Below are 24,071 nucleotides of genomic sequence, written 5' to 3' on the forward strand. Positions count from 1 at the left end.
TGAGTTTTATCATTCCTTTGAGTTTAGACACACTTACACAGCTTTTGTTATGCTACATGTTATAGCAGGATTTAACTGGGAGAAATATTCCTGGTGTTGAAACATGGACATACGAGACCCTGAAATACTCTGCGACTTCACCAGGCTTGAGAGAACAGACACAGCATCCCCATTTGCTGGCTCTGGAAGTAGCTGATAGTAAATCACAAGTCTGTTGCCTGAAAACACGCCACAAATGAGAAGAGATTTCCTCTGTGCAGAATTTGCAGCCTGTGTAGAAAGCGTCTGTGATATCTTTGCAATACAGGGAGTGGGGGCATCATGCTGTTGTTTTCAGAGATGAAAGTGCTCAGTACCTCTCGCACTATTTTGTTCTAGTGGGTGAATTAGCAAATTGGCTTTGCTCCCAGGAGTAAAATACTCATTTATCATTTCATGGAAAACATGACTGCTGTATAAGATGTGCTGTCGCCTGTTCCACATCTGTTTGCAGTGAGCTACGATGTGTACTTCAGGGAGCTTTTATTTCTGAAATAATGATGGACATACAGAAGCAACTGACCACGCAGACCAGCTCTTAGCTGGCTCTTGTAATCTGAGTGCCTTGGCATAGCTTCTACCTTCCGTGAAATCCTGAATGTATACAAGTCCAAACCACAGTCAGAAAGGGACTTCTGGAGATATTATTCTCCTGTGCAATTGTGTAAGAAAAAAATCACTAAAGAATATTTCAGGCTGCCAGGTCCTCAGACGAGAAATGAAATATAAACAACAACCCGTTATTTTGCCTCCTGCAGCAAGCTGACGAGTGCCCTGCACTCCAGTGCGAGCTCAGGGTGCTCAGTGTCTTTTCAGAGGAGACCTGTGTTGATAACGATGATTAGTGATGACTGCACTGGGATATGCCAATATGTTTCTAGTTTTATCTGTCCTCTTACGTATGTCCTTGCTAAAATCCACATTTGTGATGTGCAAGTATCACGGCTGCATTTACCTCATTAATGCTGGCAATGCAGGAGTGCAAACCACAGGAATGCCGGCAAAGGCACGCGGAGGCAAGCCGCGCAGGAACCGCATCTCTGCGACGGACTGATTCTACCTTGAAATACGGTTGGTCTCAGCTATTAATGTGTTCTTCTCGCGTGTTTGGGGCGAACTGTCATCTTGAGGCGCTAGAGGGGAGAGCGAAGCCGCGCTGCTGCAGGCGAGCTCTAGGAAGGCAGTGCGTGCAGCGCTCGGCTGCCCGAAATTCATCAGCTGCATGCCGCTGCTCTGTCTTCATCCAGTAGAAAGACTGTCTGCCAGTTGCATTCATTATAGCATAGCCTGCCCGTCTTTAAAAGCAGTTCCTATATGTGATTTTTGTTAGCTGGGGACTAGGCTAGATAAGCTGTAGCATTCATCTGAAAAAAAGGAAAAGACCTCAGCTTCTGGTGGCACTGGGTGCTGTATTTGTGGCTCTTTGCAAATATGAGCAATACCAAAAAATGCCAAAATACCCAGGTACTGATTGTACTGCTTCCTTGTGTGCTTTTCTGCACTATCAAGCTGCTTGGCCGCTCTCTCTTCATTATTCAGCCTCCATAAAACTCCTTAACCTGCTTCCCCTGCTCCCCTCAGAGCTGGGATGTCCATAACCAGGTAGCTCGGCCGGGGGGAGGGGCGAATGGAGCCCAGCCTGTGCTGGTCCTTCCTCTCCCAGTGCAGTGGTGGGGTGGGGAGGACTGGCCTCTCGCCTGCGTTGGGTGAGCCCTTTGGGGTTACGGAGGCTGCGGGCTTGGGCCTGGGGTCCCCAACAGCCATAGAGTCAGTGAGTGTCTGGAAGCAGAAGGTTTCCAGCTTTGCCAGGGCTGCTGTGCTCTCGCTAGGGGGGAAAGCCGTCCTCAGCCTGATCATGGTGCCCTGAAAAATGCTGCAGAATTAATGAAGCACAGCAAGCTAATAAAGCACGGCAGGGAGCCTTGACTCTGTTCCTCTCTTCATACAACACTGGGCAGCGGCTTAGGTCCTTAGCAAATATTTTGAAAATCACTGCAGACAACTGCAAAACAGTAGCTGTTTTCCAACCTACTGACAACCAACAAATCCTGTTTAATATCCATTAATTTCTCTTAATGGAGATGATTCATTTGAATCATTAAAGTTTTTCTGCAACATCATAGGAAATCCTGAGGAAAAACACTGTACTTCAGGTGAAGAGAAATATTCTTATTCCTTGGGCATCTTGTAGACCCCTCACGATTTTTTTTTCAGCTACGTCTTCATTTGCTCAGCTCATGTCCCTCCTGCCTTGGCCTCACCCTGCAAAAGTCACCATTTAACTACCCAGAGAGCTGGCGGTACATGATTTTTGAACGATACAAACACCGAGATCCTCGGCGGTGTCTCTCTGGAGGACATGGGTTTAGAGAAGTTGTGGAATGTATTATGTAAACGAAGATGTCTAGAGCGTGTAAATCTGTATCACCCCAATCACCTTTCCTTTAAAAAAACATACGGACGTGTGCATTGGTTTGCTTTCTCATTCTGCTGTTCCTTGGAGCTGGGGGATTTCTGATCTCCACCTGCTATTGGCTTTACTGTACAGAACTGGGCTTAACTTGGCCGGGAATGAAAATAACCAGGTACAGTTACCTGACCAGCACAGCAGCAAGGCCCACAGTAAATCACCTGAAAAAGTCCATGCAAAACGCATGGATTCCTGGCAAAAACTTGTAGAGAATGGCCAGTTATGTGAGAATCACTGAGAATAACAGGGTCATGTGGGCTGACTCTTCGTTTTTGGAAGTGCTACGAGCACACACAAGGTTTTATGAGATATTTCACTTGCTGAAAAAATGCTCTGCATTTGTCACGTGAAAACATTATGGTTAATATTTCTTAATTCCTCGTCCTCTGCAAGCCCGGGATTTGCCTGCAGGCCGGCTCCCAGCTCGGCGGTTCTGGGGACAAAACAGAAGCTCGCAGGTGGCCGACGTGAGAACACGAACAAACTCGACGATGCACCAGGAAAAGCCCCCACAGTCGATGTCCTTTGTAACTGGAGCTCCAGCCCACCAGGCAGTCTTGGTGGGGTCCCGCTTTCCACCCTGCTGGGCGGCAGGGCAGCCAGGGGGGCCCTGGAGGCCTCAGGAGGCGGCTGGGCCACTTTGGTGGGGCTGGATGGAGGCGGTGGCCGGGGACGGGTCAGGGGGTGCGGGCTGGGAGCGCAGCACGGCTGTCAGGGGACCAGCGGCAGCGAGAGCGGCAGCGAGAGCGGCGAGCCGCGGAGCCGGGGCGCCCAACGCGGGCCGGGCACTGGGCGCGGGCAGTCCCGGGGGCCGGTCACGGCGGCCCGGCCCCGCCCAAGATGGCGGCGCAGAGGGGGCGTGCGCAGACACCCCCCCCGCCCCCGCCCAGGACGGCGGGGCTGGGGGCTCGCGGCAGAGGCCCCGCCCCGCGCGGCGCGGCCCCGCCTCCGCCCCGCCCCTCCGCCGCCGCCGGTCCTCCCCGGGCGCGGCGCGGGCGGCTGCCGGCAGGGGGCGGTGCGGGGCGGCGCCGGGGGCTGGCGGCGGCCAGGCCTCTCTTGGTGTGCCGCGCGCGCCGTGCCGAGGCGTCATATGACCGCGGCGCGGGGGCGAGCCGGGCCGTGTGGGAGCGCGCGGGTGTCCGACAGCCGCCGGAGCAGCCCCGGCCCGAGCCCGACCGTGTCCCGGCCCGCCCGCCGCCGCCGCCGCCGCCATGCTGGCGCTGCTCTCCCGGCTGCTGGACTGGTTCCGCTCGCTCTTCTGGAAGGAAGAGATGGAGCTCACCCTGGTGGGGCTGCAGTACTCGGGCAAGACCACCTTCGTCAACGTCATCGCGGTGAGCGGGCCGCGCCGGGCCGGGGGCAGGCCGCGCCGGGGGGCGGCCGGGCCTGGCGGGGCCCTGGCGGGGCCCTGGCGGCCGCAGTGGCCGCGCGGTGCCGGGGGAGCGCCGCGGCCTGCGCAGGCCCCGCGGGAGGGGGCTGGTGCCGAGGCAGCGGGCGGGCCGGGCCGGGAGCGGCCTGGTGTCCGGCCGCGCTCGCAGCAGCCCGCGGCTGGCGCCGGCCTAGGCTCCCCCTCTTCCACGGTCGTGTCTCGCAGGCTTGGTAGGTCGAGCTGAGCTGCTGGGCTGAAGCCGTTCCGCTGGGCTGCCTGGGAGGGGCAGCAGCCATGCCGGCCCTTGCTGGGTGGGCTGGTAGGGGAGGCGGCAGAGCCGGCCGTGCAGAGCCTGGAGGGCGTGCTGTGCCTCCATAAACCTTTGTCTGCTGACGGGACCCGCGAAGAGACCGGTGGCCGTATCAGAGCAGAGCTCCACGGCGTGCTCTGAAGGCTTGCTTCACTCAGCATATTAGTATGCCTGGGCTCACGCTAGCATAATGTGAGGAGTGTCTTCAGCTACCTTCTCCCATTTGACTCTTTTTCTGTGGTCCTCAGTAAACGATTTAAATGTTTCCCACTCACGGTTCTTCTCTCAGATTTTTGCTTATCCCAATTGCTGAAACATGTATGGAATAATCTACTTTCTCTTAAGGTATGCGCTAAGAAGTACAACTTCCAAGCCTAACAGCAGCAGACTGCTGAACTTGGGCCTGCTTATCTGATGATCTGCCTGGAGCAGATGAAGGAAGGGTGTGGGAATCCTCCTACATGAAGCTTTTCCATTGTTGAACAAGATAAAGAGTGGCTTGCTTAAACGGCTTATTTGATTTCATCAGTATCTTGTTCTGCAGATGCATATGACAGAAACCAGATGCATATGACAGAAACCATTCAAAGAGACAAGCTGGAATTTGGAAGTCCTTGTAGGGAGACTGAAATGGGAAACTGGGGTACCTTTTGGTTTTGCAAGGAGCATGACTGACATGATTCCAGTGCACCTAGAATGAGAAAGGTGATGTCTTCAACCTTAGACTGAGCAGACCTTCAGATTTTTTTTTTTTTGAGGCTGTCTCCTTAATATTACTGACTATTGTTATGAATGTGTTTATTTGTCAGTTGAATGAGTTACTGAATGGGAAGAGGACTCTCATTCTCTTGCAGTTATATGTAATCCTTGTTACGCTGACTAGTTGTCCAACTGTAACCAAGCTCTTATGTAATTGAGGATGTTAGCACTCAGTGGGCTTCATGATAATCATGTGAAATGGGTCCGCTCTCATAAAAGGTAACTCTCAGGTAACTCTCTTTCTACCTAGTTATGTTAGGTGGAAGTTGCTGGACTAAACCAAGAATGCCAGAAGCCTTTTCTTTCTCACACAGTAGTGGCTGCCACTACCTCTGGGCTTGGATTTCTAAAAATGGAACTCTGAAATTGTTGAACAACCTCAGCCTATGGCCGTTGAGCTGACATTGATTGATGTGTTCTTGCAACTTTGAGCACTGAGATTACTCTGCAGGATTTTTGTCTTCTGGAGTCCTGGGTGGTGATGGCACGTGACAATACTACTTTGCTGTTCTGTCTGCATAGTACCAGCAGTGCATCTCCTTTGGGGAGTTATCTGTGAAACCGTGCTGCAGACACGTGGAGTAGTACAGAATGATTGTAGTAGTTGCATGTCAGTTTAGTCCATCTATGTTGTCTCAAATGGTAAAAGTACTCCTAAGTAAAGCTGACATCTGTATCCAGCATGCTTTGCTAGGGGTTGAATCTTAAAAGGTTTCAACTGCACGTTAGGATTACACCCAGAAATTTAAGTGTTGTTCGAATAGCCTTGCAAAACTGAGTGAAATAAGGAAGTTGTTATGCGTAATGACACAGCCTGTTTTAGCTGTTTGAGGTTTGGAAGTAGCAAGTCACATTTCTGAAGTTTTTAATTAGGGAATGTAATGACTCTTTACAAAAAACAGAGTGAGGGGACTTGCTCAGGTTTTTATTATTGGTTTTAAAAAAATAATAGCATGAGCTTCATTTATCAGCACAATATTGCTTCTCACAGAAGGAGTAGTGTTGTCCATGGCATGAAGAGCTAACTTTTTGTTAGTTGCTTCATTGACTGACTTTAATTCAGAGTATGCATTTGGAAATGAGTGCCGGAAAAGAATAACTGCTCTCTGCAGGCCAGTTAATGGTTTGGGTGGATGTAGCTGTCAAGCATTGGGATTCCATAAAACTAAAATGAAAGGAATGACACAGCAAGATGCTAGTCCTATAGCATAGCTCTAAAAGCTGGATTACATACCAGGAACTTGGTATGGCTTATAAGGTTGCATTCTGGCTGACAAAGGGCTGTTACCAGTCTCTTGACAACAGTGAGTTTAACCTAATATAAATCTCTAATGTAATCTATGCCAATCAAATCAGGCATATGCAACTAGAGGAAAAACTCAAGCCAATTACACAGAAGGCTTGATACAATGCCTGACTGCCACTGAAGTGGAAAGGCCACGAAAGGCAGACAATCCAGTTCTAGAATAATCTTTTTCTAGGTTGCTAGCTCGTTTGGACCATATTTATTCCTCCAGTATAAACAAGCATTTAAGTTTGTAATCGGACCAGACTTAGTTTGACTAGAAGGTTTAAAAACCAACCTTAGCAGTGAAATCCAGTTATAGCTGGATACAACTAATGCAGCTTCTGCTTTGCTAAGGCTCCGTATTAGTCATTGTCTCTAATTAGATATTAAGCATGTTTTCCGTGTGCGTGAGTAAACTTGCTCACAAGGGAGGATATAATTTCTTCTTGGTCCTGATTTCCATAATGTCGATGGCCTATGGCTCTTGTTCAGAGAAACTGCATGTCATCCCGATATCGCATCTTTAATTGTTAGCTTCTTATCTGAGGGCTTGAAGTGCCCATTATTTAGTGGAGTCTGCAGTATCTTCTGTCGTTTGCATCTCTGCAGCTAGTGTCTGTGAACAGGCTTTCAGCAGGCTTGCTGTCAAAGCTGCGAGTCCCAGCCACGATGGTGTGGGGAGGTACGATGGTGTGGGGAGGTACGATGGTGTGGGGAGGTACGATGGTGTGGGGAGGTACGATGGTGTGGGGAGGTACGATGGTGTGGGGGGAGGTACGAGAGGCGACTGAGCTCCACAGCCATGTGATGCAACTGAAACATGACTCAAGTAAACTGACTGCTTCCAGGCTGCGGGCAGTGCATGCTGGTGAATAATGGGGCGCTTGTTCAGTTTCAGAAAAGTACTTCATAGAAGAGTGGTGTTTCCTACTGTGGAGTCTTGCTTGAAGCCTGGTAGATTGATCCTTGATCCAGGTGTTTGGCAGTGGAACACTGAAGCTCGATAGTCTGATTGTCAGTGGGCAGGAGAGGAGAACTGCAGGGGTGGGAGGGAGTCAGGCTTTCCTGATATGGCTGTCAGGTTTAAGAGCTAAACTCAACCTGTTCTGTTTGTGGTGATAGGATAAGATTACTTTTTAGCATTTGTGTCAAAGCCTGACTTAGCGTGGTTTGGTTTTTAACTTTGGAATATCTGACAAGCCTTTGAATGAGGCCTTGGTTTTGAGAGAGGCAATTTTTGAAGTGCCTCTCAAAAGATTCCTTTGGCCAGTTGGGAGCTGTGACTTCCTTCTGTCCTCATGACTATTGTAAGTAACGTTGACTTAAGGCACACCAGAGAAGTGCAGAAAAAGATTGCTCTAAAGAGCTTTGCTGCTGCTTTAGTGCCTTCTGAAACACCCAAGTAGGTCATAAATAGTGTATGTTGTCCCTTCATACACATAGTAGTTAAGCGAGAAGGTTGATACATTTTAAAGTGAAGTATTTCTTAATTGCAGATGTCTCTTGAAATGGGTTGCCTCACTTCATTAGGTAATAAAGCTAATACGAGGTGACTCATACTCCAGTTAATACTCTTTCTTTGAGGTTTGCTTGCTGTACCCCAGATGGTCTGAAACAGGTGACTGAAATTGGAATCTACTTTTTCCATTGTGGTCTTAAGTTCCTGTATAGCACTGTTTAGCAATGGAAGAGCTTTACGTGGTAACACCTGGAGAAAGATGCTTTCATGACTATCAGAGGCATGAAATGTCCTAAGCTATAACATGACTGACTTCTAGAAAGAAATGTGCCTCTTCGGGTCTTGTTTCACTGCTGTGTGGTAGTTACATGATAAGCAGTCCATGCCCTTTTAAATATTCCATTGAAGTCAGGGTTGGGGAAATAAAAATGCATTTTCTTGTGAGATTAAGCTATTTTGCTTTCTGCAGCAATCATTCATCGAAGTGCTGTTGTAAAGCCTTTCAAGGGACAGTTAGATCACAAGGATTGAAGCTTCTAAACTAGAGTTCAAGCTTCTGAATGTGATCACAACAAGTAGCCGAAACACTGAAGTATTTCAAGGAGGAAGCTAGACTACAGAAGCTAGAGTTGCTTTGTCCATATGGGATGCACTTGGTGATTGAGGCTATGAATGTTGCAGAGGAAGCTTAGTGTAGGGGTAACTTTATATAATGCTAAAATGACTCTGCTTTTTTTTTTTTTTTTCTAAAGAAGAGATTTCTGAGATGTGGCTTTTTTCTTAGTGTGAAAAGAAAGAAATTTAGTGATGAACAGCAGGGCTTAAGGTAGTATGCTAGTTCAGGTGGATTGGGAGTGTCCTGGCTGGAATCCATATTCCAATGATGGTGCCTCCTAGTTGGCTAAGCTTGTTTGTGATCTCTTCTAGAGGGATGAAAAGTATTATGAGTACAGATAAAAAACTTTGTTGTGTAGTAACAAAGCCTATATGAAGAAATTTGTACCTATAACAGTAATGAATCATGTTAACTTTATGAGATGCAAGCTAAAGGCTGCCCTGACCTTTTCTGTTGATATAATGAATCTCATTGTGCAGGCTGCAGAATCAAAATTTCATAGCTGTGAATTGGTGGTTGAGGACCATGCGGATGGGCCATTGTAAGCAGCGTGCTTTCCAGTGCCAGCAGGAGAGATCTACTGCTCTATCTGGAAAGACAGAAGAGGGAACACTTGTTCTGCTGCTGCAGTTTGAGTTCTGCCTTTAATGGTTCCTTTAATGTATTGAAATGAATTTTTAAGGAAGAGAGAGGAAGGAGGAATTCCAGTCTTACACTCAATTACTTGATCAAGCTGCTTAGGGCTTGGTGCTGACAGTCTGGTACGCATAACTTCCTGGAAGCCGTAGCTTATGGCTATGGAGAGGTAGATGAAGTAGCCGGAGAGTCGTTTGGCTTGGTTCTTTTTGATTTTTCAAAACAACTGGAAATGCTGTGTTTAGTAAGCAGCTTGTTTCGGTATTAACTAAGTATTAAAAAAGACTAAACTTGCATCCTTTGTACACTTCTGGAATGTTAGGTGATGGTAAGTTAAACGCTTGTCCGAAGTCTTCTCATCCTACCCTTCTGGGAAATGAACTGTACCTGTAACTGGCATGCTGCTGGCTCATTCCCGAGGCAGGAATTGGAATCATCAAGAATCATCAGGAATTCCCACCCACTTCTGTGGGCGCTGGCTGGCAAAGCTGCCCCTGGCCTGTTGGTGGGCTGAGGGAGAGGGCGAGACCCGGAGAGGCAGCCTGCCAGGGTCACAGGTAAAAAGCAGTGCTTGTGGATGTGATGTGGCTGTGCCTTGGCACGCATGGCGGTGTTTCAGAGCACGTACCAAAGCTAGCATTAGCTGGCGTGTAACAGGTGGGCCAGACTTCGATCTAGTAGTGAGATGGAGAGTGCACTTTCTAAGTGCTACAGCCTGTGCAAGAGTTAGTGCTAATACTAGGTACCAGGTGACCTGAACCCAAACTGGCTCATGCAGTAGGTGTTGGCCCTGTACTCCTGCATTACTGGAATACAGTGCAGGGACTTAGTCCAGTCTGGAAGCAGTTTTGCTCCTCTGAATAATCCTTATCACATTGGATACGCTAGTACTCAGGCAGGTAAATGGGTTCATGTTGCCCTATGATACAATCTTCTGTCTCTCACTTGCCAGCTTGTTACAGTAACTTGGAGTGGCAAGCATCATGTAGGGCTGATCCGTGGTGCCTGCTTAGCTAGCTAGTAATCCCCTTAACCTTAAAGTGCTTTAGGTCTAGTATTGGGGGTGATTTAGTGATTTTTGAATATAGGACCTGTTGGACTGAGAAGGCTTTAACTGGGCAGTTCCACACTAAGTCCCAACAACATATGGAAGCTCAAAGTTTTTGTTTTCCTGCACCAGGGCCCAGTTAATAGGGGGATGACTGGAGTCAGTTGTGGTCAGCCATTATCTGTAACATACCAAACATGAAGTCATGATACAGTATCCAGATGTGTGAAGAACCTATACTAGAGGGCATTTCTGTACAACTCATCTTGATCACTGAAACAGTGACTGGTACTGTCTTCCATTAAACAGAGGTTAAACTTGAATGCTAATCATCAACTACTCTAATATGAACTCTGTGGAACTTCAATGCCTGTGTTGTGCCTGACTTTAGGAATCGGATGGCATTAAACTTCTAGTATATCATGTGCTTAGGTTCTCCAGGAGCTTGGAGTATTAAAAAGGGAGCATCTCTTAAACCAGGAGGCTTAAAGACCAGTCCTGCAGGTTCTTTCTGCATGTGATCTCTGAAGTTTGGTCTGTTTAGTCTCCCTCTTTCTTATCTTTCACATAGAGGCACGAGTTAACTTTGTTTTGTGACCTTCAGCAAACAGTTTGTATTAATGCTGTATGGTCTGTATAAGCTCAGAGCTAATGGCTTAATTCATAATCACTTCTAGTACACAAAGCTGATCTTCCAGGAGGCCTGGATGAGGTACAGTGTCTGCCTCTTGGAATATTCACAGGTGCTGAAAACAGATGTTATTGCTATATTTGTAAGCAACTACTCTTGCTGTCCTTGAGTGTTTGAGCAATGCTACTGTGTATGACAACAGCCAAGCACTTTCAGATTGGGAATTGAAAATATTTCTGTGCTTATCAAACTTGTTTTAAAGTTGATGCCTATTTTGGAAGGAGAAAGCATTGTATTGTGAACACACAGTGATAGGGCTGAGTAATCTGCTTGGGGGGGGGGGGGCAGAGGGAAGTCTGATTGAAACAGAGCTGCCTACTAATAAAAGCATGTTCTTCTTGTTCTGCTGTGCAAGTAGCTTTTGCATATGAATACTCTAAGATGCAGCTGAATTCCTGGCTTTTTTCTTCTGTAGAGGTAGTAAACAAAAGCCTTCTAAATTTTGGGTTTAGAGAACTATTTCTGGGCCAAGACAGTTGGATACAATAGCAGAACCTATCAAAGATCACTGCCTGCTAGCAAAATCCATTACAATCATTTTAACCATTTTTTGATCTGTCTTAAAAGATAAGGTGACTGCCAGTAGCTTTCTTTAGGTACACTGACTGAACAGAGTGACACCCACACTTACATCAGCGTAAGGTCTTTCAAATGAAGATTTAAGTTGATCAATATGCTCAAAACCTGCAGACAGGTGTGCTTCTCAAAGCTATAAAGTGCCCACCTCACCTCAGAATCCACAGCCTCCAGACTTCCTAGAAAGGGTGTGCTTGTGTTTTGGGGGCAGCTCAGTGAAGGCACCTGCTACCCGTTCCTTCTGTTTCTGGCAGTTCAAAAAGTATGTCAGATAGTGCTGGCTTGTCTCACCTACAAAGCAGAGTACAGAAAGCTGAAACTCAAGTTGTAACTGAGCGACTCCGTAGTGTAGTTTTTAAGCAAGTCGGAACAAGTTTTTATGCCACCTGGATGTGTAGCGCGTGGGTAGAGTGCTTGGAAAGTAGTATAAGGTGCAGCAGCTTTTCTGAAGGTTCTGTAAAAGCTTCCTTGTGGTGGATCACAGTAATTTCTTCAACATTACATTAAAAATGTGGTAAATGAGGTGCTGCTCCAATCTGAAGGAGTCTGTATCCTAAAAGACCGGTGAGAGAGCATGAACTATGGATAGGAACAGCTCTCGAGTGAAGAATCTGGAAGTATGTGAGTGGGAGTAGCTGACGGCATAGGAGGTAATACGAAGTGGCACAAAGAGGTGGAGGTTCAGGGAGTGCTTGGAAGACGTTTGCTTAGTAGATGTGGGTGCAGGGTGTGACTGTAGAGGCAGGAATGCAGTGGCTATTGAGCAACCATGGCAAGCTGACCCTTCAAAGGCAAGATTGGGAGTGCATGCTTTATGAACTGAACTAAACTGCATCAGACATGGAAAGCATGGTTAACCATCTGCTGCTGAGCTACACATAATCAAACTGGCTGGAACGGACAGCTCGTACACTGGGCTTTCAGGGCAGGAATGGGAAGCTAATAAACGGGGACTCGGGTTGTGCGCCTACCTTGCTAAGTTAGCAGAAAGGTTAGTTTCTGAAACAGTGCTGTACGAGATTGATAGATGCTCTTCTGTGTAGCTTAAACAGTTGAAATTTCTTTCAAATGAGAACGCAGAACACCTGCCTAATGAGGTTTAAGCTGTCCATTTTTCAGGTCATCACTGTTTTTACTGTTGCATTCCTTGGATTCAAGGAGTTAGTTATTTTTTTATTCCTTTTAAGATTGTTAGTCTGTGTAGCCATGCATCTGGAAAGCAGATCTTAAATGTGAAAAATCAGCACCTGTTCAGGGGACTTCTGACTTCAAATCCAAGTTCTGGATGTATTTCTGTTTTGGAGGTCAACAGCAAGATCAGTGTGCCATTTAACCAAAGGACTTGGCAAACTAAGCCCAAATGAGACTGCTATCATCTCTATGCTTTCAGTTGACTTGATGTTTATCAGCATTATACTGGAGTCTGTATTGTGTGAAGCTCGCAGCTTTGGTTTGCTAGTGGAAGATCACAGGGTTTTTTTGTCAAGTGAGGTAGGGGGAACAAGCTGAAGAAAGTGTGGGCTTCTAGGCATAGAAGTGAGTGACAAAGCATTGGTATTACAAGCTGATCATCATCTGGTTGCAGACTCTGAACAGCATGTCCTCAAAGCATGCCCAGTCAGACTTAGTTACTACTTCCAGCTTGTGAGCAGTTGGGCCCTAACTCTATAGGGTGATGTGATGTCTGCTTCATAGATCCTAAAGGGCTTTTAACCTGGGCTGTCTTCTCTGTGCAACATCAGGGGAGAGAAGCAGACTTTCTGGTGCTACGATATTGAACCCTAATTAAACAACTGGATGCATCTGAGTCAACCTTTTTTCCCAAATCTGGTTGACTGTTTGGTTCTGTTACAGACAGTGGATGTAGTGAGATACATAATGACCACTGTGGCTGAGATTCATCTTCTGCCAAATAGTGAAGGGAGCATGGGAGAAATTTGTACTACAGTTGATAACATTTGTTATGGCTCCTGGGTTAGCTACAGGAGATAGCTGTGAACTTGGCTTTCAAGCTGTTACAGATAAAAGTGTAACAGATAGTAAAACATCTGCCACTAGAGAACCTCTCTAATACAACACTGTTTTGCAGCAGTTATGTCAGAGCTTAAAGTGATGCTGAATTTCTGGTGAAAATGGGCTCAAATACTTTCTAGTTGCATTTCGATTGCCTCTTCTGCTGCTGAACAAGTTGGACACTGTAGCCTAGCAGGAAGCAGACCTGTTAGGTCCTTCCACCTTCCAGCCTTTTAAAAGTCCTCAGGGAGTAAACCCATACCTGTGGGTTGGAGGCTTACTCCACAAGAGTGATTTATTACTGTAAATGTTGTCCATAGAGTAGCTTGCATCAGAGGAAAATCTTCTGGATATTTCTAGCTTCCAGGTAACTGGGAGATCCTGACGTAGAGACCTTGGCTCCAGCAGAAGTAGGTGAACGGCTCTTCTCCTATACTTGCCCTGGCTGTCCATCTGTTAAGCTATGCAAAGCACTTCTCCCCAAGTAACTTCGCTCCCCTGACTGCCTCAAGGCTTGAAAAATTAAAGTGCTTGTAAGAAATTACTTGACTGACTTCGCGTGAGCTTCTATACACATGAATATAATATCTACAACTTCTTGGCTATAAAGCCTTCAGTTGGAAGGCAAATGTTTAGAAAAAGCTTATGATATTTTACTGTGTAAACTAGCTGCATCAGATAAGCACTAAATTTAACTTTCTTTTTTTCCAGTCGGGTCAATTCAGTGAAGATATGATTCCTACTGTGGGCTTCAACATGAGAAAAGTTACGAAGGGTAATGTTACAATAAAGGTATGTTACCATTGTTGACTGTCTTTTTAAACCTTTAAAAAAGGTTGTCTTCAGCTTCTAGTTTAAAATTTGTTTGCTGTGTTTTGCTTCCACCATTGGGACAAATATAGGAAACTGAAGAGGCTCAGCTAAATCTTTCAAATAGCTTAAGAATACACTTCTGTTTGTTTATTTATGGGGTTTCTTAAATGAGAATCTGTGTGTGATTTCCAGGTTCATGGACTAGTTAAAGCAATGTTGTGATAATGCTGTCTGGCTTTAATCTGAGTTAATTTTCACATGTTGCTTAAGGGAAGGCTTACATCAAAAGCAAAGTTTTAGGTCAATATATCTTATTTTCTTTTATACCACAGCGTTTAAACTTCATACACAGGTGTGTTCTTGCATCTGATGTAAGATGCCCTAGTTTACATCTTCTGCTATTGGGCCTGCAAGCTTTGAGCAGCCATGCAAGGGATTATTTCTGTTCTAATATGTGAGAGGTCCTGCAGCTGGCCTAAAGAGAAAGGAAAAACTGTGTTTTGATTTCTTATCTTTGCGTGACATGTTTAAACGTAGTGCAAGGCTAAATTATCTTTTTCCCCTTGCCTTAAGATTTGGGATATAGGAGGGCAACCACGATTCCGAAGCATGTGGGAGCGATATTGCAGAGGAGTTAATGCTATCGTGTAAGTGTTGTCTTCCTTCATCTAGTACTTAACTTCAGATTTGCTCCTCTTCTGTGTGTAGCCTTTCTAACAGTGCATGCTTGACTCGGTAGTACTCGTTTTAATTTTGAAACTGTACTGCAACCATATTGACCTTTTTTTAACCTTAAGTTCAGGGCTCAAGATGGGTTATTTTGTTATCAGTGTCTGATCTGAAGTACTAACTACTTCCTGTCTGAACTGGGTGGCAGTGCTGTCTAACTGAAAGAATCTTTTATCTACTCTGATCTTAGAGAATTCTTTTTAAACGAACCAAATTCTTTGCTCAGAAGACCTAGCTTTGTTTAAAGCCTTGTTGAATGTGCTCAAAACTGACAGTGTAAAGGAAACAGTGCTGTTTCTGAAGTAGTTCAGGCTAACTAACGTAACCTTAAATTCTCTTTAAAGCTACATGGTAGATGCTGCAGATCGTGAAAAAATAGAAGCCTCTCGAAATGAGCTGCACAATCTTCTAGATAAGCCACAGTTACAAGGAATCCCTGTAAGTAATATTGCCTTACGCAGTATTAAACTTGCCTGAGGAACGTGCATAACTTCAGCAACTCTGAAGTCTGGCTTGAACTTGTAAGTCAAGTGTAATGCCTAACTTTACTGGTTAGTATAAGCATGAACAATACCTGCCCCTAGTGCCTTAAATCAAATTCTTGACCTCGGTCAATCTTTCAGTGATCTTATTCTTGTTCAGTGCCCACAAAAAAAAAAATATACAGTTGGAACAGTAGTTTAGAGTATTCCACAGTATGAGTTTGTGCTCTCTTCTAGAGTCTACTATAGTACAGGTTAACCAGAGTGCAGTACAGAAGTATAGAGCAAGTTTGGGGAATCTCAGCTGAAAGTCTGTTGGGGTTGTTCTCAGTTTTATCAGCTGATGTGTTCTCATGCTTGCTTTTTGCACATAACATTTTATTTGTACCTCCTCTTTCCCTGTGACTAGGTCAGTCTTCCTTGTTGATCTGGTTTAATAGTGAATGTCTCATTGCATTAAATTTAATAGCCTAGCGCAGCCTGCTTGTCAGACTCCCCTGAAGTTTGTTGTTTGTGGGTTGGTTTTTTTTTGTGGTGTTGGTTGGTGGGAGTTTTTTTGTTTTTATTTTTTTAAAAGCAAGGCTGCAACTGTTCCCTTCTGCTCTGGATTTCAGGTTCTAGTACTTGGAAATAAGAGAGACCTTCCTAATGCTTTGGATGAGAAACAGCTAATTGAAAAGATGTAAGTCTAACCCTTCCTAAGAAAGGCTGCTTTAACTCAGTAAATAAATTCATGTACATAGGTTTGTTAGATCAAGAAGTTTGCGTGTGTAAGTAGAAAACGCAGCAACAGGAGATAGCTGAAACATTGTACAGAAACAAGTTATGTGAAGAAGGGGAACAGTTTAGATTCTCAGTATAAGAGTCCTTGTTATAAGTGAAGTGTATGTTGAAATGTTCTCTCTTTCATAGGAACCTTGCTGCTATTCAGGACAGAGAAATCTGCTGCTACTCAATTTCTTGCAAAGAGAAAGATAATATAGGTAACTATTAACCTAAAATGCTAAGCATTATGAAGAGCTGTCAGAGGATGAATTGGGGGATTGTAACTTGTTAAACACAAGCTTCCTGGCTTCAGGAAACTGGTAACAAATCAAAGAACAATGTGTAAGTGCACTGGTTAAATTCCATATAACTCCTGATGGCAGTGAGGAAGCTTGACTGATATTAAAGTTGTAGGGGTTGTAGTTATGAAAACATGTCAGTCTCCTGTGAGATCTGCTGCCTTTCTTTAGTTAGTTTGCAGCAAATAGCTGACTAGTCTCACTATTAGCTTGGCCTAAATGATTTTATACTTCTGTCAGGTACTCTCAACTCTGCCTCACTTCATGAGGCTAGCAAGTACTTGCAGCAAGTTTTTCCTCAACAGTTGTTCCCTTGAAATAATTATCTTCCCTTGCTGTCTTACCAAAGCAGTTCATGTTGTGGCGTATGCTAGTCACTGCTCAGTGCAGCCAAACAGTAATTTTTTCTGGTGCTGACAATGGCTTTAGAATTTCTGGAGCTCAAAGGCAGAAACCATGGTACCTTGTCATACCAAGTACTTGACACTAGTATTGTAAGTAAACTGAGTAATCTCAACTGAATGAAAACACAGTACTTAACACTTGCCATCCTTCTCCTGATACTGCCTTGTGGCTGCCATGAGATTAATGCTGGTTCATTGGCGGGCTAACATGAGTTTACTGATGAGGGAAACTTCAGGCTGGTGGTCACAGGAACAAGCTATAGAGGATACCAGAACTGCTTTATACTAAGGACTCAACTTTCCAGGAAAAATGAATAGCCTGTGGAACTCTTCTGGCTTCTTATTCAAGAAGCTCCTGTCACCTTTCCTTCAGTTAGAGATTCAAACATGGTGGATAGCAGAGGCAGATACTCCCTTCTATCATATCTCCCACACAGGGCTCACAGCACAGCGTTACTGATGCTGTAGGGAAGGTGCTGCTGGAAGCATTGGGCTGGTATGATGCTAGTGCATTTTACTTCCTTAGGAGATCCTCTTTCAAGCATGGAGGACCTTGATGCCTTGTACTGTAGGGCTAAACTAACTTTGTTCTCATCAGGTGAGAAGAGGCAGACTGGCTAAATAGAGCAATGCTATCTAAAACTAATTATGTGAGCCATACCAAAGTATCAGACTAAGGGATGTCTTTTTCCTAGAGGTGTAGTTGACCGAGGAACCAGGATGTCTGGGGCAGTTCCTTTAAATGTTACTTAAAGGATGCTGGGCAGTTATAGGACTAAAGCACAGACAGCAAGCATTCCAAAAAATCATTCTGTTGATCTGTCTTGTTCCATCCTCTAGAGAAGGGCTGGATATTCCTGTCATGTATTTGAGGACACTGGCATACCAAAGCAGTGCCAGTTATAGAAATACAGGTAGACACTTGAATGTGGAACTTCTCTTCTCTCTCTCTTTAGATATCACGCTTCAGTGGCTTATTCAGCATTCAAAATCTAGAAGAAGCTGAAGTCTTCCTGGAATCTCCAGTACCAGTTGGCCATAATCTCAGTTGTCCACTTCCCTCCATAATGAGATATTACCCAAAAATCCTGTATCAAGAATCTGCCTTTTCACGGTTCATTTCTCATGTGCACTGCTGAAGACTTGTATTCCTATTCTGTCACAAAACAACTAGAGTTGTCATGATAAAGTCAGCACAAATATTTATTTTACAACCATCTATGGTGGGAGGGTTGTGGGGGGGGCTTTTTAAAAAGAAAAATCTCTCTACCATGTTAACTATGATGGTACACTCTGTTCTGGTTTTTCAGGGCCAGGTTTTTATATGATTTTCAGCAAGTGTTTTATTTCTAGTGTTTAGTGGCTTGAAGATGCTGATGCTTGACAGCATTAAGATTCTGTAAGATGCCACATACAGTAGTTAGAGAACATTTAAGCGTGAATTGTGGGATACTGATTTATCTCACACATGCATGTGATGTGTGTATGTAAGCAGAGAAACGGAAACTGTTTGCAGAGGGGAGCACAAGGCACAGATCAGCATCACTAATCTACAGCTGAGATCTTACCGTGTCACTTGAAAAAGAAAACTCTCATGATGAATTAGGAAGGAGTCAACTGTTTAAAATAATTTTGTTGCTTCTGTTTAACATTTGGGGGGGGGGGGGGATGGGAATGGACTGTTCTGTCAAGCTTTCAAAAATTGGAGTATTCCAGCATGAAAACAAATTGCTAGGAACATCAGACTTTGTTCAAATACATTTTTCTATCTGCAGATACTAGTGGTCTCTATCTGAAACCAGAACACACATTCTGAGCAGCTGCATGACACTTAAATTACTGACGTTTTTGTATAGAGTCAGTCGTTGACCTTTAGCACAATATCTATGTAATTGTCTAGTGTCTCTCCTGCTCATGAAATGGCTGGGCACAGTTTCACCTGGTGCTATGGAATATCTAGGCTATTGTGACAACTCTAGACCTGCCTGCTTTCTTGATGTAACCATGTGCAAAGTCTGTAAGTTGCAAGATGAAATGTTTTACTGTGTCAAAGCACAAGAGAGCCAATGAATTGATCCTGTTTCTTGACTAGCTCCTACAGTATAGGGAAGTATGTATAAACTAAAGATTGTAATGTTTTGTAGCTTTACTTTCTCAATGACTTCAGTATATTTAAAGGGACAGACTTGTTAAGACTGGTTTGTTCATACAGTAATGTCAGTGTAGCTTACTAGCGTATGCAAATACATGGTACACCTGCTTGTGTTGCCTCACACTGTGTGTGATTCCTCCCTTCAGTGTAGTTTGCATTACGTCGGAGTCTTTGGTTGGAAACACTGTTTAGTCCATATCAGTTATGACAAGCCAGTTTTAATTTAGACTGCCATGGCCTTACTGTTTTGTACCAACTGTCGCACTGTTGCACAGACACTACATGCTGCCTGCATTCAGTCTGAACTTGCATTTTAACTTTTTGTCCCCTTTCAGTTCTCTGAAGCATGATTTCAATTAATTCATACTCTGGTGCTGTAGAGGAGAGGGTGTATTAACTTGCTACTGTAGTCCCTAGTTCACCAGGAACTGTTACAGTTACTTTTATTTAGCAAACTTGCTTGTGCCTAAAATAAGGAAACTAAACTAGAATGTGTGAATCTTTGTGAGGGACCAGGTCACTGTTTAGTTAACTGGCCTATAGCTAAACTTGATGTGTTTGGTGTTTATATACTTCACTGCTTTCAGCATTTATGGCATCCAAACACTACCAATTGTTAACCTGTGCATTACTCTCTGCATGTGAAAAACTTATACAATTACTGAACTTTGTAAATACGTGAATTTTTTTATTTAGGTGGATGCATATGTTGGTTTACTGCTCTTCAGCTTTATTCAATAAACTTATGTTTTGAGGGTTGTATTGACACTTAACTGACTGACTTGAGTTGATGTGGCTTAACTCATGGAAATACATTATGGGATGTCTGTCTCCTTTCCCACAAGATTACAGTGAGCTGCTTTATGTTCTGTGGTTCAACTATTCAAGTGAAATGCTTATAAAACTACCTTTCAGGCCTGGGGCTCTCTCAGCTTACATGAGCAAGCTTAGCTAGTCAGTCTTGGCAGACTTCAGAGCTTTTTTTATGCTTATGAAAAAGCACTGGTCAGCTGAAAGGTCTTAAGTAGGGGCAGCATTATGGAGCTCTGTTTTCAGGAGAAAAACGCATGTGTCTACAAGCTTGTTTCTTGTTGTCAAGCCTAGAGTAAAACCTTTGCTTCTCTAGCACAAGTGTCAGATCTAGCAGTGCCTGATCATTCACTGCCAATTAAAGCATAAAGATTCTTATCTGCTTGGAAAGTGAGGCTTTTGTTGACTGAGGTCTTGAACAAAATCTTACACTGACTGTTCTTCCCAAATGCTTTGCTGCATTCATTTCTCTTGGGTCACTGATCAACTTATAGGACCGTATGTCAACATCTTCCAAGTAATGGTAACAAATTGGATGTCTTCTGTTCATGGCCTGCCTCCATGTAAGCTTTCAAACTTACTGAGCTGTAACAGGTTCGTTTTTAGGCCTGAGTACTGGTCAGTTAGCATCCTTCACATGTAACTCAGCTGGTGGGAAGGACTAATGAACTGTTGAGTAAAAGATCATGTGTGTATTTCTTCAGTTGATGGGGTTTCCTGCATGCAAAACAAGCTACCTGGAGTTAACGTTGAAAGCAAAATGCCTCTAGATGCAAAAATCTGAAAACAGTATTACTGCTGTAAGATTTGTCACCTTGCTTGGTCTGATACCAGTACTAATCACTGAAATCAGCTGTGGTGGGAACTTGACCAACAGCTGTTTGCTTGATGCGGTATTTAAGTAATAGTTTCTATTTCTAAATGTAAATAGCAAGGAGAGCTACACTGTCTACCTATGATGTGTGTACTCCAAAAAGTACATTTTTATTCACAAAATGACTCCACTTAGGTTTTCACAGCTATTCTTGTACAATTCTTCCAGATGCCTTTAGTTACTCACATGGCAGAAATGTAGACCGTGAAGAGACTATGTGAATCCAGTGCAGAGGATTACACTTTTTCTGTTTGAGGGCTTGATTAACTTTCCAACTACCTTCATTTTGAAACAGAAGAGAAGGGTAGTTAAGGCTTTCCAGAGAAGCAAGGCTGTTCTCAGCACCTTTCAGCCTTGGACTGAAAAAACCACTCACTCATCTGGCACGGTTAAGTCCAGGGTTAAACCTTTTCTGTTCTAATAAAGGTGTGGAGCCCAAGATAGGCATTAGCAGTGTTGTCTGCTGAACTTGGATGCTATAGCTGTGTTCTGCTTCTAGAAATCTGTTGGGCCAGTCTAATCGCTCATGGTGATTACTTGTCTCAGGCTCTGTAGTGAGCCTGGACAGTAAAAAGAGACTGATTAAATTTCCCTTTCTCTTAATGAAAGTTGCTTTGGGGGATGCGTTTTAGTAACATAAATTATTGTACTTAAACATCAATAGCTGTAGTCCTGAAACTCTCTTCTGATGTATCTGCAGTAGGCCTTGACTATTAGCATATTAAGAAAACTGGGTCTTGTGAAAAGGCAATTACTGAGCCAGAGAGAACTCTGAATCAATATGCGTGCAAGTTGGACACCAGTCATACCTTTATGATCTCATGATGTGTTGGTATTGTATGGCATCCTGATGATTTAAAATAGCTGTCAACTCTAAATACTTGCTGTTGGTTTTGTTCAGTACAAGTGATCGCTCTTACTGATCATAGAGCAGCACTGGGCTGTGTGACAGTTTTCCTTGGAGTGTTAATGTCCTGTCAATGTTAGTGTGGATGGTGGTTTCTTTAAGTGCAATTACAGAGCAGTGTGATTCTCATCATCACCCCGAGTACAGCTGAGTGTCTTAGCAGTTGCACAGAGCGATTTCTGTCATACCACTTGGCAACATGAAAAATGCACAAATGTGGAGCTGTTTCATGATCTGTGGAACTACTAATCTAGTTTCTTATCGATTTGTGTTTTCTCTTTGCATCTTTATGGAAACAGGTTGGAAAGATGGTCCTTTTTGGATGCTGACATATAAAACTGCATAATCTTCACTTTCTGGTAGAAGAAAGGAGGCCAAAGAAAATGCCTTAAACAGTCTCTCTGGTTAAATTAATATAGGAATGTTGTGCAGGGATCTATAATAACTTGAAGTATGACTTAGCTGGATTATCAAGCTTTTAACTTTTCTAAGGTTTCATTTTATAGTTACTGTGGCTGTGCAATGGCATGTCATGATTTGCTTTGTGCGTGTTTACTGAATGTGAAAGAAATGTGCTTCCTCCCGGTAGCATGCCCCAGCACTGCTCCCTGCTGGCTTGCTTTTGCACTGACCCTGACTGGAGAGAGCTGTGTGAATTCTAAATAGGGGGGTGTAAATCAGGTTACTTAAGCTACCTTGCCAAGAGTGGTGCGTTGCCAATGACACGAACAGCAAAGCAATGAATCGTGTTAAAGGAGAAGTAATGTGTGAATGCCTGAGACTAGTACGTGCTTCAGGACTTTTATTCCCAAAATATGAACGTAGAATGACTTGTCTCACTAAATCGTAAGCCTTCAATAAGTAGTCTATTGCTTTAGGACTACAGATGCTGAACGTCAAGTATGCCTTGGTGAAACATCAGGGAATTTCTTTTACATGTCACTTAAATGACAAACACGAAATGGCAGTGAAAGGGGGTATGCACATACTCTTTTAAAGGAGAAGTAAAATATTTGATGTTTTTATTTCCATCACAGTGGAAGGTGGGTAAGTAGACCTTTGTGCCAGGATTAGTGCCTTTTAATTATGACATTACAGGTTTTATTCTGTTAAAGGCAACATCTATCATTGTGATCATTTTGAAGTGCTTCAATAAAGTGTTGTTGAAAACCATTCTTTTGCATATTCATCTGTAGTAGTACAGCTGCTTTTATTATTGTTAGAAATATATAAGAAGCCCTCATTACCAAATTGTGGGAAGCTTTGTTACACTCAAGCTAACCTAAACACATCTATGCTAAAATTTAATTCTTTAGATCATCTGCGAGAAGAGCAAACAGGTTGACTCCTTGAAGCACTCTTCTAACAATGAAGAGAGGAGGTGGTACTGCTTCCATGTAGGCAGGTGCATTCAAGAAGTCTTTCCTGGCCTAATTAGGAAACTTCACGTTTTAAACACTGGCATAAAACAGTGATCTTGAGTATATGAATGAGGCTAATTCTAAATGAATTCTAAATGTCATATTTTTGTTTAAAAACAAATCGGTACTTGAATGTTGTTGCCTGGTTGATGCTTGGTCAGTGTGTGCTGTGTGTTAGGAGAGTGGTTTCTGTGGAAACTGGTAGGAGCGTTAACTACATACCTTCATTTTGAGAGCGTGACCGTAAGCCTTGTGCTCGGTGGGGGACAATGTTCCATGAAACTATTTCTGATTATGGTTTTGGTTTAGGTGCTGGAAGCATTTTGTTGGTCTCATTTGTGTTTCTCTCTGAAAAGACCTATCAGGGAGAAGTTCATAAACCATGTTATTCAACAAACAAAGCAAGTAAGTCAGTAGAGAAAGAAAAAGCTGTTGTGATGTGTGAAATTTAAAGCTAAACTTGGTTCTCATGAGTCTCAGAGTCAAGTAAACTGATAAGTTGCTTCTGTATAATTGTGTTAACTTGGGGTGTGGAAAGATATTTCAGTCTTTTTTTTTTTTTCAGTCAGAATTTTTGTCATTTTTTAGATCAATAAATGAATCTCCTTCTTGGTGCGAAGAATAATATTTCTGGTGCATAAGGGGAAAAACATTAAAAAGATGCATGAATTCCACAGACTGAGGAAAGGAACTGAAAGAGCAACCTCAGGCTGTTATGTTTAAACAGGCTGGAGGATTTTAACAGGAGTTGGCATACAGAAGTCTTGATGAACCATTGGATTGGGATTTTTTTTCTTTTTTTTAGATTTGTGCTACTGTTTCTGTTGCAATGAATGGAACACAAAGAGCAAGATCTGACTTCTGAAATAGAGAGTATAAAATACAGGCTGAAGACAAATCATTTAATGTCTGGTTGTCTGTCTATGCGTGATAGCAGTCTTCAAATATTTTTTTTTTCCCCTGTGTAGGGATTGTTCATATTATTTCTGTCAAACTGGTTTGTAACAAATCATGCACTTTCTTCCTAAAAGGATGCAATGCTAGAGTGAACACCAGTCCTCAGTTCAGCAATAAAGCAGTCACGCTTACAGCCACGGTTACTAGTGATGCTGTTAAGGTTTCTGGGGTAGCTGAGAGATGG

The 24,071-nt window shown here is 43.7% G+C and overlaps 1 protein-coding gene and 1 long non-coding RNA gene across 2 annotated transcripts; both read left to right on the forward strand.

Annotated features, from left to right (window-relative positions):
• Positions 1-861: 861 nt before the first annotated feature.
• LOC148050106 (uncharacterized) lies at positions 862-2,508 on the forward strand. The gene is made up of 2 exons (XR_015701278.1): positions 862-1,110; positions 2,254-2,508. It is a non-coding gene; the product is annotated as an uncharacterized LOC148050106 (long non-coding RNA).
• Positions 2,509-3,557: 1,049 nt separating this feature from the next.
• On the forward strand, positions 3,558-22,682 carry ARL8B (ARF like GTPase 8B). The gene is made up of 7 exons (XM_087743206.1): positions 3,558-3,843; positions 13,986-14,066; positions 14,661-14,734; positions 15,161-15,254; positions 15,913-15,980; positions 16,211-16,281; positions 17,723-22,682. The coding sequence occupies exons 1-7, from the start codon at positions 3,721-3,723 to the stop codon at positions 17,770-17,772; spliced, it is 561 nt and encodes a 186-aa protein (XP_087599332.1). The 5' UTR covers positions 3,558-3,720; the 3' UTR covers positions 17,773-22,682.
• The last annotated feature ends 1,389 nt before the right edge of the window (positions 22,683-24,071 follow it).

The sequence above is a fragment of the Nipponia nippon genome, unplaced genomic scaffold (genome assembly GCF_047370975.1).
Source record: "Nipponia nippon isolate SJK-2023a ecotype South Korea unplaced genomic scaffold, ASM4737097v1 scaffold_9, whole genome shotgun sequence".
Taxonomy (NCBI): domain Eukaryota; kingdom Metazoa; phylum Chordata; class Aves; order Pelecaniformes; family Threskiornithidae; genus Nipponia; species Nipponia nippon.

Coding starts and splice junctions, on each gene's coding strand:
- ARL8B (XM_087743206.1), top strand. CDS start 3,721: ATGCTGGCGCTGCTCTCCCGGCTGCTGGACTGGTTCCGCTCGCTCTTC. Junction 3,844..13,985: donor CCTTCGTCAACGTCATCGCG/GTGAGCGGGCCG, acceptor CTTTTTTTCCAG/TCGGGTCAATTCAGTGAAGA. Junction 14,735..15,160: donor AGAGGAGTTAATGCTATCGT/GTAAGTGTTGTC, acceptor TTCTCTTTAAAG/CTACATGGTAGATGCTGCAG.